A 21,028-nucleotide genomic window follows, 5' to 3' on the forward strand; every position below is an offset into this window, starting at 1 on the left:
CAAGTGACAACTAGTGTTCTAATCGCTAGCTGACAAGTGACAACTAGTGTTCTAATCGCTGGCTGACAAGTGACAACTAGTGTTCTAATCGCTAGCTGACAAGTGACAACTGGTGTTCTAATCGCTAGCTGACAAGTGACAACTGGTGTTCTAATCGCTAGCCGACAAGTGACAACTGGTGTTCTAATCGCTAGCTGACAAGTGACAACTAGTGTTCTAATCGCTAGCTGACAAGTGACAAATAGCGTGTTCATTTGTAGCTAGCAACTAGAGCGCTAATCGTTTGCTGACAAGTGACAACTAGCATGCCAATTGCTAGCTGGCTACTAAAAATTAATCACTAGCTGGCAACTAGAGAACTAATCACTGGCTGACAAGTGACAACTAGTGTTCTAATCGCTAGCTGACAAGTGACAACTGGTGTTCTAATCGCTAGCTGACAAGTGACAACTGGTGGTCTAATCGCTAGCTGACAAGTGACAACTAGTGTTCTAATCGCTAGCTGACAAGTGACAAATAGCGTGTTAATTTGTAGCTAGCAACTAGAGCGCTAATCGTTTGCTGACAAGTGACAACTAGCATGCCAATTGCTAGCTGGCAACTAAAAATGAATCACTAGCTGGCAACTAGAGAACTAATCACTGGCTGACAAGTGACAACTAGTGTTCTAATCGCTGGCTAACATGTGACAACTAGTGTTCTAATCGCCAGCCGACAAGTGACAACTGGTGTTCTAATCTCTAGCTGACAAGTGACAACTAGTGTTCTAATCGCGAGCTGACAAGTGACAACTAGTGTTCTAATCGCTAGCTGACAAGTGACAACTGGTGTTCTAATCGCGAGCTGACAAGTGACAACTGGTGTTCTAATCGCTAGCTGACAAGTGACAACTAGTGTTCTATTCGCGAGCTGACAAGTGACAAATAGCGTGTTAATTTGTAGCTAGCAACTAGAGCGCTAATCGTTTGCTGACAAGTGACAACTAGCATGCCAATTGCTAGCTGGCAACTAAAAATTAATCACTAGCTGGCAACTAGAGAACTAATCACTGGCTGACAAGTGACAACTAGTGTTCTAATCGCTGGCTGACAAGTGACAACGAGTGTTCTAATCGCTAGCTGACAAGTGACAACTAGTGTTCTAATCGCTGGCTGATAAGTGACAACTAGTGTTCTAATCGCTAGCTGACAAGTGACAACTGGTGTTCTAATCGCTAGCTGACAAGTGACAACTAGTGTTCTAATCGCTAGCTGACAAGTGACAAATAGCGTGTTAATTTGTAGCTAGCAACTAGAGCGCTAATCGTTTGCTGACAAGTGACAACTAGCATGCCAATTGCTAGCTGGCAACTAAAAATTAATCACTAGCTGGCAACTAGAGAACTAATCACTGGCTGACAAGTGACAACTAGTGTTCTAATCGCTGGCTGACAAGTGACAACTAGTGTTCTAATCGCTAACTGACAAGTGACAACTGGTGTTCTAATCGCTAGCTGACAAGTGACAACTAGTGTTCTAATCGCTGGCTGACAAGTGACAACTAGTGTTCTAATCACTGGCTGACAAGTGACAACTAGTGTTCTAATCGCTAGCTGGCAAGTGACAACTAGTGTTCTAATCGCGAGCTGACAAGTGACAACTAGTGTTGTAATCGCTAGCTGACAAGTGACAAATAGCGTGTTAATTTGTAGCTAGCAACTAGAGCGCTAATCGTTTGCTGACAAGTGACAACTAGCATGCCAATTGCTAGCTGGCAACTAAAAATTAATCACTAGCTGGCAACTAGAGAACTAATCACTGGCTGACAAGTGACAACTAGTGTTCTAATCGCTAGCTGACAAGTGACAACTAGTGTTCTAATCGCTGGCTGACAAGTGACAACTAGTGTTCTAATCGCTAGCTGACAAGTGACAACTAGTGTTCTAATCGCGAGCTGACAAGTGACAACTAGTGTTCTAATCGCGAGCTGACAAGTGACAACTAGTGTTCTAATCGCTAGCTGACAAGTGACAAATAGCGTGTTAATTTGTAGCTAGCAACTCGAGCGTTAATTTCTAACTGACAAGTGAAAACTAGTATACTAATCACAACCTTACAACTACAGCGTTAATTACTAACTGATAAGGGACCGCTAAGCGTGCTAATTGCTAGCTGACAAGTGACAACTAGCGTGTTAATCACTAGCTGGCATTTAGAGCGTTAATCGCTGGCTGACAAGTGACAACTAGTGTGCTAATTGCGAGCTGGCAACTAGAGCACTGATTGCTTGCTGACAAGTGACAACTAGTGTGCTAATTGCTAACCGGCAACTAGAGTGTTAATCGCAGTTCTTCTTCTGGTGTTTGCAGGATCAACAAACTCGGGTCAGGCAGCGACTTTGAGGCTTACTTTGTCCGTCTGGGGATAGCAGCTGGAAGAGCTCGATACACCAAGGACAGGGTAATAATGTAGTACTGCAGTACTTTACTTATTAACATGATGTAATACTTTACTTATTAACATGATGTAATACTGCAGTACTTATTAACATGAAGTAATACTGCAGTACTTTACTTATTAACATGATGTAATACTGCAGTACTTATTAACATGATGTAATACTGCAGTACTTTACTTATTAACATGATGTAATACTGCAGTACTTTACTTGTTAACATGATGTAGTACTGCAGTACTTTACTTATTAACATGATGTAATACTGCAGTACTTTACTTATTAACATGATGTAGTACTGCAGTACTTTACTTATTAACATGATGTAATACTGCAGTGCTTTACTTATTAACATGATGTAATACTGCAGTACGTTACTTATTAACATGATGTAATACTGCAGTACTTTACTTATTAACATGATGTAGTACTGCAGTACTTTACTTATTAACATGATGTAATACTGCAGTACTTTACTTATTAACATGATGTAGTACTGCAGTACTTTACTTATTAACATGATGTAATACTGCAGTACTTTACTTATTAACATGATGTAATACTGCAGTACTTTACTTATTAACATGATGTAGTACTGCAGTACTTTACTTATTAACATGATGTAATACTGTAGTACTTTACTTATTAACATGATGTAATACTTCAGTACTTTACTTATTAACATGATGTAATACTGCAGTACTTTACTTATTAACATGATGTAATACTGCAGTACTTTACTTATTAACATGATGTAATACTGCAGTACTTTACTTATTAACATGATGTAATACTGCAGTACTTTACTTATTAACATGATGTACTACTGCAGTACTTTACTTATTAACATGATGTACTACTGCAGTACTTTACTTATTAACATGATGTACTACTGCAGTATTTTAGTTAACATAATGATGTAGTACTGCAGTATTTTAGTTAACATAATGATGTAGTACTGCAGTATTTTAGTTAACATAATGATGTAGTACTGCAGTACTTTAGTTAACATAATGATGTAGTACTGCAGTACTTTAGTTAACATAATGATGTACTACTGCAGTACTTTAGTTAACATAATGATGTAGTACTGCAGTATTTTAGTTAACATTTATTAAAAGGTGTGTGTGTGTGTGTGTGTGTGTGTGTGTGTGCGCGCGCGCAGAAAAGCGAGCGCTACAGCAGCTATCCAGTCTACCACACGGTGTATGAAACCTTTGAGCTGGTGGAGAAGTTCTACGACCCCACCTTCAGCAGACTGAGGTCTGTGGCCCAGGTGAGAGGTGGTCTGCTTCTCCTGCTGGCAGACTCCCAGGTCATCCCCCTGGATGCCAACCAGTACGCCCTGGCACTGCACAAGTACTCACGCAGCATCGCCACCTTGGCACAGCGCCACCTGGCGGCCATGCAGGAGCACCAGGTGTCATTTGGTAGGTCTGATGACATCACTGTTGTAAATATTCATGGTGACATCACTGTTGTAAATATTCATTATTCATGGTGACATCACTGTTGTAAATATTCATTATTCATGGTGACATCACTGTTGTAAATATTCATGTGACATCACTAAATATTCATTATTTATGGTGACTTCATTAAATATTCATTATTTGTGATGATGTCACTAAATAGTCATTATTCATGACATCACTAAATAGTCATTATTCATGACATCACTAAATATTCATTATTCATGACATCACTAAATATTCATTATTCATGATGACATAACTAAATATTCATTATTCATGGTGACATCACTAAATATTCGTTATTCATGGTGACATCACTCAATATTCATTATTCATGGTGACATCACTAAATATTCGTTATTCCTGGTGACATCACTAAATATTCATCATTAATGGTGACAACACTAAATATTTATTATTCATGGTGACATCACTAAATATTCAATATTCATGGTGACATTACTAAATATTCATCATTCATGGTGACATCACTAAATATTCATTGCGAATCACTAAATATTCATTATTCATGGTGACATCACTAAATATTCATGTGACATCACTAAATATTCATTATTCATGATGACAACACTAAATATTCATGATGACATCACTAAATATTCATTATTCATGATGACATAACTAAATATTCGTTATTCATGGTGACATCACTAAATATTCATCATTCATGATGACATCACTAAATATTCATTATTCATGATGACATCACTAAATATTCATTATTCATGGTGACATCACTAAATATTCATTATTCATGGTGACATCACTAAATATTCATTATTCATGGTGACATCACTAAATATTCATCATTAATGGTGACAACACTAAATATTTATTATTCATGGTGACATCACTAAATATTCAATATTCATGGTGACATCACTAAATATTCACCATTCATGGTGACATCACTAAATATTCATTGTGAATCACTAAATATTCATTATTCATGGTGACATCACTAAATATTCATGTGACATCACTAAATATTCATTATTCATGATGACAACACTAAATATTCATGATGACATCACTAAATATTCATTATTCATGATGACATAACTAAATATTCGTTATTCATGGTGACATCACTAAATATTCATCATTCATGATGACATCACTAAATATTCATTATTCATGATGACATCACTAAATATTCATTATTCATGGTGACATCACTAAATATTCGTTATTCCTGGTGACATCACTAAATATTCATCATTAATGGTGACAACACTAAATATTTATTATTCATGGTGTCATCACTAAATATTATCCATGGTGACATCACTAAATATCCATTATTCATGGTGACATCACTAAATATCCATCATTCATGGTGACATCACTAAATACTCATCATTCATGGTGACATCACTAAATATTCATTATTCATGGTGACATCACTAAATATTCGTTATTCATGGTGACATCACTAAATATTCATCATTCATGGTGACATCACTAAATATTCATTATTCATGGTGCCAACACTAAATATTCATCATTCATGGGGACATCACTAAATATTCATTATTCATGGTGACATCACTAAATATTCATGGTGACATCACTAAATATTCATTATTCATGGTGACATCACTAAATATTCGTTATTCATGGTGACATCACTAAATATTCATCATTCATGGTGCCAACACTAAATATTCATCATTCATGGTGACATCACTAAATATTCATTATTTATGGTGACATCACTAAATATTCATCATTCATGGTGACATCACTAAATATTCATGGTGACATCATTAAATATTCATTATTCATGGTGACATCACTAAATATTCATCATTCATGGTGAATTCACTAAATATTCATTATTCATGGTGACATCACTAAATATTCATCATTCATGGTGACATCACTAAATATTCATCATTCATGGTGACAACACTAAATATTCATGGTGACATCGCTAAATATTCATCATTCATGGTGACAACACTAAATATTCAATATTCATGGTGACATCACTAAATATTCATCATTCATGGTGACAACACTAAATATTCATTATTCATGGTGACATCACTAAATATTCATTATTCATGGTGACATCACTAAATATTCATGGTGACATCACTAAATATTCATTATTCATGGTGACATCACTAAATATTCGTTATTCATGGTGACATCACTAAATATTCGTTATTCATGGTGACATCACTAAATATTCATCATTAATGGTGACAACACTAAATATTTATTATTCATGGTGACATCATTAAATATTTATTATTCATGGTGACAACACTAAATATTTATTATTCATGGTGACATCATTAAATATTTATTATTCATGGTGACATCACTAAATATTTATTATTCATGGTGACCTCGCTAAATATTCATCATTCATGGTGACATCACTAAATATTCAATATTCATGGTGACATCACTAAATATTCATTATTCATGGTGACATCACTAAATATTCGTTATTCATGGTGACATCACTAAATATTCATCATTCATGGTGCCAACACTAAATATTCATCATTCATGGTGACATCACTAAATATTCATTATTTATGGTGACATCACTAAATATTCATCATTCATGGTGACATCACTAAATATTCATGGTGACATCATTAAATATTCATTATTCATGGTGACATCACTAAATATTCATCATTCATGGTGAATTCACTAAATATTCATTATTCATGGTGACATCACTAAATATTCATCATTCATGGTGACATCACTAAATATTCATCATTCATGGTGACAACACTAAATATTCATGGTGACATCGCTAAATATTCATCATTCATGGTGACAACACTAAATATTCAATATTCATGGTGACATCACTAAATATTCATCATTCATGGTGACAACACTAAATATTCATTATTCATGGTGACATCACTAAATATTCATTATTCATGGTGACATCACTAAATATTCATTATTCATGGTGACATCACTAAATATTCATCATTAATGGTGACAACACTAAATATTTATTATTCATGGTGACATCACTAAATATTCAATATTCATGGTGACATCACTAAATATTCACCATTCATGGTGACATCACTAAATATTCATTGTGAATCACTAAATATTCATTATTCATGGTGACATCACTAAATATTCATGTGACATCACTAAATATTCATTATTCATGATGACAACACTAAATATTCATGATGACATCACTAAATATTCATTATTCATGATGACATAACTAAATATTCGTTATTCATGGTGACATCACTAAATATTCATCATTCATGATGACATCACTAAATATTCATTATTCATGATGACATCACTAAATATTCATTATTCATGGTGACATCACTAAATATTCGTTATTCCTGGTGACATCACTAAATATTCATCATTAATGGTGACAACACTAAATATTTATTATTCATGGTGTCATCACTAAATATTATCCATGGTGACATCACTAAATATCCATTATTCATGGTGACATCACTAAATATCCATCATTCATGGTGACATCACTAAATACTCATCATTCATGGTGACATCACTAAATATTCATTATTCATGGTGACATCACTAAATATTCGTTATTCATGGTGACATCACTAAATATTCATCATTCATGGTGACATCACTAAATATTCATTATTCATGGTGCCAACACTAAATATTCATCATTCATGGGGACATCACTAAATATTCATTATTCATGGTGACATCACTAAATATTCATGGTGACATCACTAAATATTCATTATTCATGGTGACATCACTAAATATTCGTTATTCATGGTGACATCACTAAATATTCATCATTCATGGTGCCAACACTAAATATTCATCATTCATGGTGACATCACTAAATATTCATTATTTATGGTGACATCACTAAATATTCATCATTCATGGTGACATCACTAAATATTCATGGTGACATCATTAAATATTCATTATTCATGGTGACATCACTAAATATTCATCATTCATGGTGAATTCACTAAATATTCATTATTCATGGTGACATCACTAAATATTCATCATTCATGGTGACATCACTAAATATTCATCATTCATGGTGACAACACTAAATATTCATGGTGACATCGCTAAATATTCATCATTCATGGTGACAACACTAAATATTCAATATTCATGGTGACATCACTAAATATTCATCATTCATGGTGACAACACTAAATATTCATTATTCATGGTGACATCACTAAATATTCATTATTCATGGTGACATCACTAAATATTCATGGTGACATCACTAAATATTCATTATTCATGGTGACATCACTAAATATTCGTTATTCATGGTGACATCACTAAATATTCGTTATTCATGGTGACATCACTAAATATTCATCATTAATGGTGACAACACTAAATATTTATTATTCATGGTGACATCATTAAATATTTATTATTCATGGTGACAACACTAAATATTTATTATTCATGGTGACATCATTAAATATTTATTATTCATGGTGACATCACTAAATATTTATTATTCATGGTGACCTCGCTAAATATTCATCATTCATGGTGACATCACTAAATATTCAATATTCATGGTGACATCACTAAATATTCATTATTCATGGTGACATCACTAAATATTCGTTATTCATGGTGACATCACTAAATATTCATCATTCATGGTGCCAACACTAAATATTCATCATTCATGGTGACATCACTAAATATTCATTATTTATGGTGACATCACTAAATATTCATCATTCATGGTGACATCACTAAATATTCATGGTGACATCATTAAATATTCATTATTCATGGTGACATCACTAAATATTCATCATTCATGGTGAATTCACTAAATATTCATTATTCATGGTGACATCACTAAATATTCATCATTCATGGTGACATCACTAAATATTCATCATTCATGGTGACAACACTAAATATTCATGGTGACATCGCTAAATATTCATCATTCATGGTGACAACACTAAATATTCAATATTCATGGTGACATCACTAAATATTCATCATTCATGGTGACAACACTAAATATTCATTATTCATGGTGACATCACTAAATATTCATTATTCATGGTGACATCACTAAATATTCATTATTCATGGTGACATCACTAAATATTCATCATTAATGGTGACAACACTAAATATTTATTATTCATGGTGACATCACTAAATATTCAATATTCATGGTGACATCACTAAATATTCACCATTCATGGTGACATCACTAAATATTCATTGTGAATCACTAAATATTCATTATTCATGGTGACATCACTAAATATTCATGTGACATCACTAAATATTCATTATTCATGATGACAACACTAAATATTCATGATGACATCACTAAATATTCATTATTCATGATGACATAACTAAATATTCGTTATTCATGGTGACATCACTAAATATTCATCATTCATGATGACATCACTAAATATTCATTATTCATGATGACATCACTAAATATTCATTATTCATGGTGACATCACTAAATATTCGTTATTCCTGGTGACATCACTAAATATTCATCATTAATGGTGACAACACTAAATATTTATTATTCATGGTGTCATCACTAAATATTATCCATGGTGACATCACTAAATATCCATTATTCATGGTGACATCACTAAATATCCATCATTCATGGTGACATCACTAAATACTCATCATTCATGGTGACATCACTAAATATTCATTATTCATGGTGACATCACTAAATATTCGTTATTCATGGTGACATCACTAAATATTCATCATTCATGGTGACATCACTAAATATTCATTATTCATGGTGCCAACACTAAATATTCATCATTCATGGGGACATCACTAAATATTCATTATTCATGGTGACATCACTAAATATTCATGGTGACATCACTAAATATTCATTATTCATGGTGACATCACTAAATATTCGTTATTCATGGTGACATCACTAAATATTCATCATTCATGGTGCCAACACTAAATATTCATCATTCATGGTGACATCACTAAATATTCATTATTTATGGTGACATCACTAAATATTCATCATTCATGGTGACATCACTAAATATTCATGGTGACATCATTAAATATTCATTATTCATGGTGACATCACTAAATATTCATCATTCATGGTGAATTCACTAAATATTCATTATTCATGGTGACATCACTAAATATTCATCATTCATGGTGACATCACTAAATATTCATCATTCATGGTGACAACACTAAATATTCATGGTGACATCGCTAAATATTCATCATTCATGGTGACAACACTAAATATTCAATATTCATGGTGACATCACTAAATATTCATCATTCATGGTGACAACACTAAATATTCATTATTCATGGTGACATCACTAAATATTCATTATTCATGGTGACATCACTAAATATTCATGGTGACATCACTAAATATTCATTATTCATGGTGACATCACTAAATATTCGTTATTCATGGTGACATCACTAAATATTCGTTATTCATGGTGACATCACTAAATATTCATCATTAATGGTGACAACACTAAATATTTATTATTCATGGTGACATCATTAAATATTTATTATTCATGGTGACAACACTAAATATTTATTATTCATGGTGACATCATTAAATATTTATTATTCATGGTGACATCACTAAATATTTATTATTCATGGTGACCTCGCTAAATATTCATCATTCATGGTGACATCACTAAATATTCGTTATTCATGGTGACATCACTAAATATTCATCATTCATGGTGCCAACACTAAATATTCATCATTCATGGTGACATCACTAAATATTCATTATTTATGGTGACATCACTAAATATTCATCATTCATGGTGACATCACTAAATATTCATGGTGACATCATTAAATATTCATTATTCATGGTGACATCACTAAATATTCATCATTCATGGTGAATTCACTAAATATTCATTATTCATGGTGACATCACTAAATATTCATCATTCATGGTGACATCACTAAATATTCATCATTCATGGTGACAACACTAAATATTCATGGTGACATCGCTAAATATTCATCATTCATGGTGACAACACTAAATATTCAATATTCATGGTGACATCACTAAATATTCATCATTCATGGTGACAACACTAAATATTCATTATTCATGGTGACATCACTAAATATTCATTATTCATGGTGACATCACTAAATATTCATTATTCATGGTGACATCACTAAATATTCATCATTAATGGTGACAACACTAAATATTTATTATTCATGGTGACATCACTAAATATTCAATATTCATGGTGACATCACTAAATATTCACCATTCATGGTGACATCACTAAATATTCATTGTGAATCACTAAATATTCATTATTCATGGTGACATCACTAAATATTCATGTGACATCACTAAATATTCATTATTCATGATGACAACACTAAATATTCATGATGACATCACTAAATATTCATTATTCATGATGACATAACTAAATATTCGTTATTCATGGTGACATCACTAAATATTCATCATTCATGATGACATCACTAAATATTCATTATTCATGATGACATCACTAAATATTCATTATTCATGGTGACATCACTAAATATTCGTTATTCCTGGTGACATCACTAAATATTCATCATTAATGGTGACAACACTAAATATTTATTATTCATGGTGTCATCACTAAATATTATCCATGGTGACATCACTAAATATCCATTATTCATGGTGACATCACTAAATATCCATCATTCATGGTGACATCACTAAATACTCATCATTCATGGTGACATCACTAAATATTCATTATTCATGGTGACATCACTAAATATTCGTTATTCATGGTGACATCACTAAATATTCATCATTCATGGTGACATCACTAAATATTCATTATTCATGGTGACATCACTAAATATTCATCATTCATGGGGACATCACTAAATATTCATTATTCATGGTGACATCACTAAATATTCATGGTGACATCACTAAATATTCATTATTCATGGTGACATCACTAAATATTCGTTATTCATGGTGACATCACTAAATATTCATCATTCATGGTGCCAACACTAAATATTCATCATTCATGGTGACATCACTAAATATTCATTATTTATGGTGACATCACTAAATATTCATCATTCATGGTGACATCACTAAATATTCATCATTCATGGTGACATCACTAAATATTCATTATTCATGGTGACATCACTAAATATTCATCATTCATGGTGACAACACTAAATATTCATGTGACATCACTAAATATTTATTATTCATGGTGACATCACTAAATATTCATTATTCATGGTGACATCACTAAATATCCATTATTCATGGTGACATCACTAAATATTCGTTATTCATGGTGACATCACTAAATATTCATCATTAATGGTGACAACACTAAATATTTATTATTCATGGTGACCTCGCTAAATATTCATCATTCATGGTGACATCACTAAATATTCATCATTCATGGTGACATCACTAAATATTCAATATTCATGGTGACATCACTAAATATTCATCATTCATGGTGACATCACTAAATATTCATTGTGAATCACTAAATATTCATTATTCATGGTGACATCACTAAATATTCATTATTCATGGTGACATCACTAAATATTCGTTATTCATGGTGACATCACTAAATATTCATCATTAATGGTGACAACACTAAATATTTATTATTCATGGTGACAACACTAAATATTTATTATTCATGGTGACATCATTAAATATTTATTATTCATGGTGACATCACTAAATATTCATTATTCATGGTGACCTCGCTAAATATTCATCATTCATGGTGACATCACTAAATATTCAATATTCATGGTGACATCACTAAATATTCATCATTCATGGTGACAACACTAAATATTAATTGTGAATCACTAAATATTAATTATTCATGGTGACATCACTAAATATTCATCATTCATGGTGACATCACTAAATATTCATCATTCATGGTGACATCACTAAATATTCATGGTGACATCACTAAATATTCATCATTCATGGTGACAACACTAAATATTCATGTGACATCACTAAATATTTATTATTCATGGTGTCATCACTAAATATTATCCATGGTGACATCACTAAATATCCATTATTCATGGTGACATCACTAAATATTCATCATTCATGGTGACATCACTAAATATTTATTATTTATGGTGACATCACTAAATATTCATCATTCATGGTGACATCACTAAATATTCATTATTCATGGTGACATCACTAAATATTCATTATTCATGGTGACATCACTAAATATTCGTTATTCATGGTGACATCACTAAATATTCATCATTAATGGTGACAACACTAAATATTTATTATTCATGGTGACATCATTAAATATTTATTATTCATGGTGACAACACTAAATATTTATTATTCATGGTGACATCATTAAATATTTATTATTCATGGTGACATCACTAAATATTTATTATTCATGGTGACCTCGCTAAATATTCATCATTCATGGTGACATCACTAAATATTCAATATTCATGGTGACATCACTAAATATTCATCATTCATGGTGACAACACTAAATATTAATTGTGAATCACTAAATATTAATTATTCATGGTGACATCACTAAATATTCATCATTCATGGTGACATCACTAAATATTCATCATTCATGGTGACAACACTAAATATTCATGTGACATCACTAAATATTCATTATTCATGGTGTCATCACTAAATATTATCCATGGTGACATCACTAAATATCCATTATTCATGGTGACAGCACTAAATATTCATCATTCATGGTGACATCACTAAATATTTATTATTTATGGTGACATCACTAAATATTCATCATTCATGGTGACATCACTAAATATTCATCATTCATGGTGACATCACTAAATATTCATTATTCATGGTGACATCACTAAATATTCATGGTGACAAAATTATTCATGGTGACATCACTAAATATTCATGGTGACAAAAATTATTCATAGTGACATCACTAAATATTCATTATTCCTGGTGACATCACTAAATATTCATGGTGACAAAAATTATTCATCGTGACATCACTAAATATTCATCCTTCATGATGACATCACTAAATATTCATGGTGACATCACTAAATATTAATTTTTAATTCTGACATTAAAAAAAAGTATTTGAATATTAATTATTGATAATTAATCGGTCTTTCACCTTCCGGTCCAGACTCCTTGTCCTCTGCAGTGGACAACTTCACACTGGCAGCGAGACACTTCCATGAGCGACTACTGAACCTCCACACTGCAAAGTAAATAAGACATTTTTATTATTAAATATTATTGTAATTATTACATATGACATTTGTTATTATTGTAATTATTCCATGTGAATATTAGTGAGTACACACAGGTGTTCATAGGTGACATGAGGTGTGAATATTAATGAGTACACACAGGTGTTCATAGGTGACATGTGAATATGAGTGAGTACACACAGGTGTTCATAGGTGACATGTGAATATTAGTGAGTACACACAGGTGTTCATAGGTGACATGTGAATATGAGTGACTACACACAGGTGTTCATGTGAATATGAGTGAGTACACACAGGTGTTCATGTGAATATGAGTGAGTACACACAGGTGTTCATAGGTGACATGTGAATATGAGTGACTACACACAGGTGTTCATGTGAATATGAGTGAGTACACACAGGTGTTCATGTGAATATGAGTGAGTACACACAGGTGTTCATAGGTGACATGTGAATATTAGTGAGTACACACAGGTGTTCATAGGTGACATGTGAATATTAGTGAGTACACACAGGTGTTCATAGGTGACATGTGAATATGAGTGAGTACACACGTGTTCATAGGTGACATGTGAATATGAGTGAGTACACACAGGTGTTCATAGGTGACATGTGAATATGAGTGAGTACACACAGGTGTTCATAGGTGACATGTGAATATTAGTGAGTACACACAGGTGTTCATAGGTGACATGAGGTGTGAATATGAGTGAGTACACACAGGTGTTCATAGGTGACATGTGAATATTAGTGAGTACACACAGGTGTTCATGTGAATATGAGTGAGAACACACTGGTGTTCATGTGAATATTAGTGAGTACACACAGGTGTTCATAGGTGACATGTGAATATGAGTGACTACACACAGGTGTTCATGTGAATATGAGTGAGTACACACAGGTGTTCATAGGTGACATGTGAATATTAGTGACTACACACAGGTGTTCATAGGTGACATGTGAATATGAGTGAGTACACACAGGTGTTCATAGGTGACATGTGAATATGAGTGACTACACACAGGTGTTCATAGGTGACATGTGAATATGAGTGAGTACACACAGGTGTTCATAAGTGACATGAGGTGTGCATCAGTGCTCTGCAGGTGCGTGTGATGAACGATCAGCTGATGTACCTGGAGAGGACCTTCATTGACCCCCTGGGGTTACCTGGCAGACCTTTCTACAGGTGTGACACTCACCCTCTCACTCTCACACCAGAACTATTAGTCGTAATAACAAATATATTTCATGACAGGTGTGGCACATAGCTCATTTAACACAATTGTTAGCATTCTAATATTAGCATGTGAGCTTTAATGCTAATTTTAGCAAGTTAGCATGCTAATGTTAGCATGCTAACTTTATTTTAGCTAATTTTGTAGGTAAACACCTCAGCATCAAATATTGTTACTTGACCAAGGATATCTGTTAGCATGCTAATGTTAGTATGCTAGTTGTTTTTTTTAGCTAATTTTGTAGGTAAACACCTCAGCATTAAATATTGTTAATTGACCAATGATACCTGTTAGCATGTTAGCTTTTTTAGCTAATTTTGTCGGTAAACACCGCCGCATTAAATATTGTTACTTGACCAAGGATACCTGTTAGCATGTTAGCTTTTTTTTAGCTAATTTAGCAGGTAAACACCTCAGCATTAAATATTGTTAATTGACCAATTATACCTGTTAGCATGTTAGCTTTTTTAGTTAATTTAGCAGGTAAACACCTCAGCATTAAATATTGTTAATTGACCAATTATACCTGTTAGCATGTTAGCTTTTTTAGTTAATTTAGCAGGTAAACACCTCAGCATTAAATATTGTTAATTGACCAATGATACCTGTTAGCATGTTAGCTTTTTTTAGCAAATTTTGTAGGTAAACACCACAGCATCAAATATTTTGTTACTTGACCAGGGATACCTGTTAGCATGTTAGCTTTTTTTAGCTAATTTAGCAGGTAAACATCTCAGCATCAAATATTTTGTTACTTGACCAAGGATACATGTTAGCTTTTTTAGCTAATTTTGTCGGTAAACCGCATTAAATATTGTTACTTGACCAATTTTACCTGTTAGTACATTAGCTTTTTTAGCTAATTTAGCAGGTAAACACCTCAGCATTAAATATTGTTAATTGACCAATTATACCTGTTAGCATGTTATCTTTTTTAGCTAATTTTGTCGGTAAACACCGCCGCATTAAATATTGTTAATTGACCAATTTTACCTGTTAGCATGTTAGCTTTTTTAGATAATTTTGTCTGTAAACATCGCCGCATTAAATATTGTTACTTGACCAAGGATACCGGTTAGCGTGCCAATGTTAGCATGCTAGCTTTATTTTAGCTGATTTTAATGGCAAACACCTCAGCATCAAATATTTTGTTACTTGACCAAGGATACCTGTTAGCATGTTAGCTTTTTTAGCTAATTTAGCAGGTAAACATCTCAGCATCAAATATTGTTACTTGAACAATGACACCTGTTAGCTTTTTTAGCTAATTTAGCAGGTAAACACCTCAGCATTAAATATTGTTAATTGACCAATTATACCTGTTAGCATGTTAGCTTTTTTAGCTAATTTAGCAGGTAAACACCTCAGCATTAAATATTGTTAATTGACCAATGATACCTGTTAGCATGTTAGCTTTTTTAGTTAATTTAGCAGGTAAACACCTCAGCATTAAATATTGTTAATTGACCAATTATACCTGTTAGCATGTTAGCTTTTTTAGTTAATTTAGCAGGTAAACACCTCAGCATTAAATATTGTTAATTGACCAATTATACCTGTTAGCATGTTAGCTTTTTTAGCTAATTTTGTCGGTAAACACCGCCACATTAAATATTGTTACTTGCTAATGTTAGCATGCTAGCTTCATTTTAGCAAATTTTGTAGGTAAACACCTCAGCATCAAATATTTTGTTACTTGACCAAGGATACCTGTTAGCATGTTAGCTTTTTTTTTTAGCTAATTTAGCAGGTAAACATCTCAGCATCAAATATTTTGTTACTTGACCAAGGATACCTGTTAGCATGTTAGCTTTTTTAGCTAATTTTGTCGGTAAACACCTCAGCATTAAATATTGTTAATTGACCAATTTTACCTGTTAGCATGTTAGCTTTTTTAGCTAATTTTGTCGGTAAACACCGCCGTATTAAATATTGTTACTTGACCAAGGATACCGGTTAGTGTGCTAATGCTAGCATGCTAGCTTCATTTTAGCACATTTTGTAGGTAAACACCTCAGCATCAAATATTTTGTTACTTGACCAAGGATACCTGTTAGCATGTTAGCTTGTTTTTAATAGTTCGTTAAGCATGTTAACCTGTTAGCATGCTAACATTAACATGCTAGCTGTTTTGCTAAGTTCGACAGAGATTTATAGCTTAGCATGTTTACCTTTTTTGTAAACAACTTCTCTAAACAAATATTGACTTTTGTCATCTTTTCCTTTCAGGCATGTGATCTTCGCTCCCAGCAGCCACAACAAATACGCGGGCGAGTCTTTCCCCGGGATTTACGACGCCTTGTTCGACATCGAGCACGCGGCGGACCAGGCCCGGGCGTGGCGGGAAGTCAAGCGCCAAATCAGCATAGCGGCGTTCACGGTCGACGCCGCCGCCGTGACACTTACGCCGCCGGCATGAAGGAGCCACAAGAGCTAAGATGATAATTAGCATATTTTGATTGACATGACAATTGTTTGCTAAATGTAGAAAATACGTGAAAGGTTTGTACGCCGATGGAGATTTTCACTCCGACTGAATATTTTATTTGTTTTTAGGCAGTTGGCCCCGCCCACTATTGCTTTAATCCTTCCATTTCTGAACATGCTATCAAATAAATAGAAAAAGTCATTAAACAATTCAATTTTTTTTAAACCTGTGATTAATTTGATCATTTTAATAAATGAGGTTTATATTTGTTAAATGACAAAACTGCTAAATTCTAAATGGAAGTTTCCTCCATCGTTCAATTGAATTTGCTCAAAACGCTAGTAAATTTCAGTAAAAAATTCTATTACATTTTTTTAACTTGTGATTAATTTTGTCATTTTAATTGAGTGGGTTTATATTTGCTACTCATTTATAACGAAAATGAAAAAAACATTTAAACATTACATTTGAAATTATTTTTATATTTTTTTAATCAAATATAAATTTATTTTGATGCATGTATAGAACTAAAAAAATGAATTGTACAATTTTAACATTTAAACATAAAAGGTATAACTTAACTACTTCCGGGATTCGAACCTAGTACCACTGCTTTTCAAGACAAACTACTGCTGGGCACCAGTGGGAACTTTATATTTTTATCAGTGACGGAGCAGGAAGGGGCTTGGAATGTTTGCGGTAAATTGTCATATGACGCGCCCTGACATTCATTGGTATTTTACAATCTGCAATATTTCTGCCCAACTTAATTTAGGCACCAAAAAAAATCAGCTTGTATCTAAAATCAAAACGATTTAATCACAGCTACTCTCCCCATTACAGTTTTTCCCACATTTGACTTTTTTTTTTATACTTTTGTAATCAAACTTAAATTTATTTTGATGCATGTATAGAACTAAAAAAAATAGTTAATGGGAAATAAATTGTACAATTTTAACATTAAAACAAAAGGTATAACTTAACTATGTCTGGGATTCGAACCTGGTACCACTTGTTTTCAAGACAAACTACTGCTGTGCACCAGTGGGAATTTTATATTTTTATCAGTGACGGCGCAGGAAGGGGCTTGGAATGTTTGCGGTAAAATTTCATATGACGCGGCCTGACATTCAATATTTCTGCCCAACTTAATTTAGGCACAAAAAAATCAGTTTGTACCTTAAATTTTAAAAACTATTTAATCACAGCTGCTCTCCCCATTACACTTTTTCCCAAATTATTTTTTTATACTTTTGTAATCAAATTTGAATTTAATTTCATGCATGTGAAGTACTAAAAAAGGAAATAATTGGAAATAAAATTGTACAAATATTTTTATTGCACCAGTGAGAGTTTGTTATATTTTTTATCAGTGACGGAGCAGGAAGGGGCTTGGAATGTTTGCGGTAAAATTTCATACGACGCGCCCTGACATTCATTGGTATTTTACAATCTGCAATATTTCTGCCCAACTTAATTTAGGCACCAAAAAAAAATCAGTTTGTATCTAAAATTAAAACGATTTAATCACAGCTACTCTCCCCATTACAGTTTTTCCCACATTTGAAATTATGTTTTTATTCTTTTGTAATCAAACTTAAATTTATTTTGATGCATGTATAGAACTAAAAAAAAATAGTTAATGGGAAATAAATTGTACAATTTTAACATTAAAACATAAAATGTATAACTTAACTACGTCCGGGATTCGAACCTGGTACCACTTGTTTTCAAGACAAACTACTGCTGTGCACCAGTGGGAATTTTATATTTTTATCAGTGACGGAGCAGGAAGGGGCTTGGAATGTTTGCGGTAAAATTTCATATGACGCGGCCCGACATTCAATATTTCTGCCCAACTTAATTTAGGCACAAAAAAAATCAGTTTGTACCTTAAATTTTAAAAACTATTTAATCACAGCTGCTCTCCCCATTACACTTTTTCCCAAATTATTTTTTTATACTTTTGTAATCAAATTTGAATTTAATTTCATGCATGTGAAGTACTAAAAAAGGAAATAATTGGAAATAAAATTGTACAAATATTTTTATTGCACCAGTGAGAGTTTGTTATATTTTTTATCAGTGACGGAGCAGGAAGGGGCTTGGAACATTTGCGGTAAAATGTCATATGACGCGCCCTGATACTCATGGGTATTTTACAATCTGCAATATTTCTGCCCAACTTAATTTAGGCACCAAAAAAAAATCAGTTTGTATCTAAAATTAAAACGATTTAATCACAGCTACTCTCCCCATTACAGTTTTTCCCACATTTGAAATTATGTTTTTATTCTTTTGTAATCAAACTTAAATTTATTTTGATGCATGTATAGAACTAAAAAAAAATAGTTGATGGGAAATAAATTGTACAATTTTAACATTAAAACATAAAATGTATAACTTAACTACGTCCGGGATTCGAACCTGGTACCACTTGTTTTCAAGACAAACTACTGCTGTGCACCAGTGGGAATTTTATATTTTTATCAGTGACGGAGCAGGAAGGGGCTTGGAATGTTTGCGGTAAAATTTCATATGACGCGGCCCGACATTCAATATTTCTGCCCAACTTAATTTAGGCACAAAAAAAATCAGTTTGTACCTTAAATTTTAAAAACTATTTAATCACAGCTGCTCTCCCCATTACACTTTTTCCCAAATTATTTTTTTATACTTTTGTAATCAAATTTGAATTTAATTTCATGCATGTGAAGTACTAAAAAAGGAAATAATTGGAAATAAAATTGTACAAATATTTTTATTGCACCAGTGAGAGTTTGTTATATTTTTTATCAGTGACGGAGCAGGAAGGGGCTTGGAACATTTGCGGTAAAATGTCATATGACGCGCCCTGATACTCATGGGTATTTTACAATCTGCAATATTTCTGCCCAACTTAATTTAGGCACCAAAAAAAAATCAGTTTGTATCTAAAATTAAAACGATTTAATCACAGCTACTCTCCCCATTACAGTTTTTCCCACATTTGAAATTATGTTTTTATTCTTTTGTAATCAAACTTAAATTTATTTTGATGCATGTATAGAACTAAAAAAAAATAGTTGATGGGAAATAAA

The 21,028-nt window shown here is 32.6% G+C and overlaps 1 protein-coding gene across 2 annotated transcripts in view; it reads left to right on the forward strand.

Moving 5' to 3' along the window:
• The window catches only part of naalad2 (N-acetylated alpha-linked acidic dipeptidase 2), a 57,435-nt gene extending 37,388 nt beyond the window's left edge, over positions 1-20,047 (forward strand). For both annotated transcript variants that reach the window (XM_061925881.1, XM_061925882.1), the window contains 5 exons: positions 2,348-2,438; positions 3,599-3,863; positions 14,195-14,276; positions 15,379-15,471; positions 17,750-20,047. In XM_061925881.1, the coding sequence (XP_061781865.1) occupies positions 2,348-2,438; positions 3,599-3,863; positions 14,195-14,276; positions 15,379-15,471; positions 17,750-17,939 (721 nt within the window). In that variant the 3' untranslated portion in view covers positions 17,940-20,047. The remainder of the gene's footprint in view (positions 1-2,347; positions 2,439-3,598; positions 3,864-14,194; positions 14,277-15,378; positions 15,472-17,749) is intronic.
• The last annotated feature ends 981 nt before the right edge of the window (positions 20,048-21,028 follow it).

This window comes from Nerophis lumbriciformis, linkage group LG30 (assembly GCF_033978685.3).
Source record: "Nerophis lumbriciformis linkage group LG30, RoL_Nlum_v2.1, whole genome shotgun sequence".
NCBI classification, from domain to species: domain Eukaryota; kingdom Metazoa; phylum Chordata; class Actinopteri; order Syngnathiformes; family Syngnathidae; genus Nerophis; species Nerophis lumbriciformis.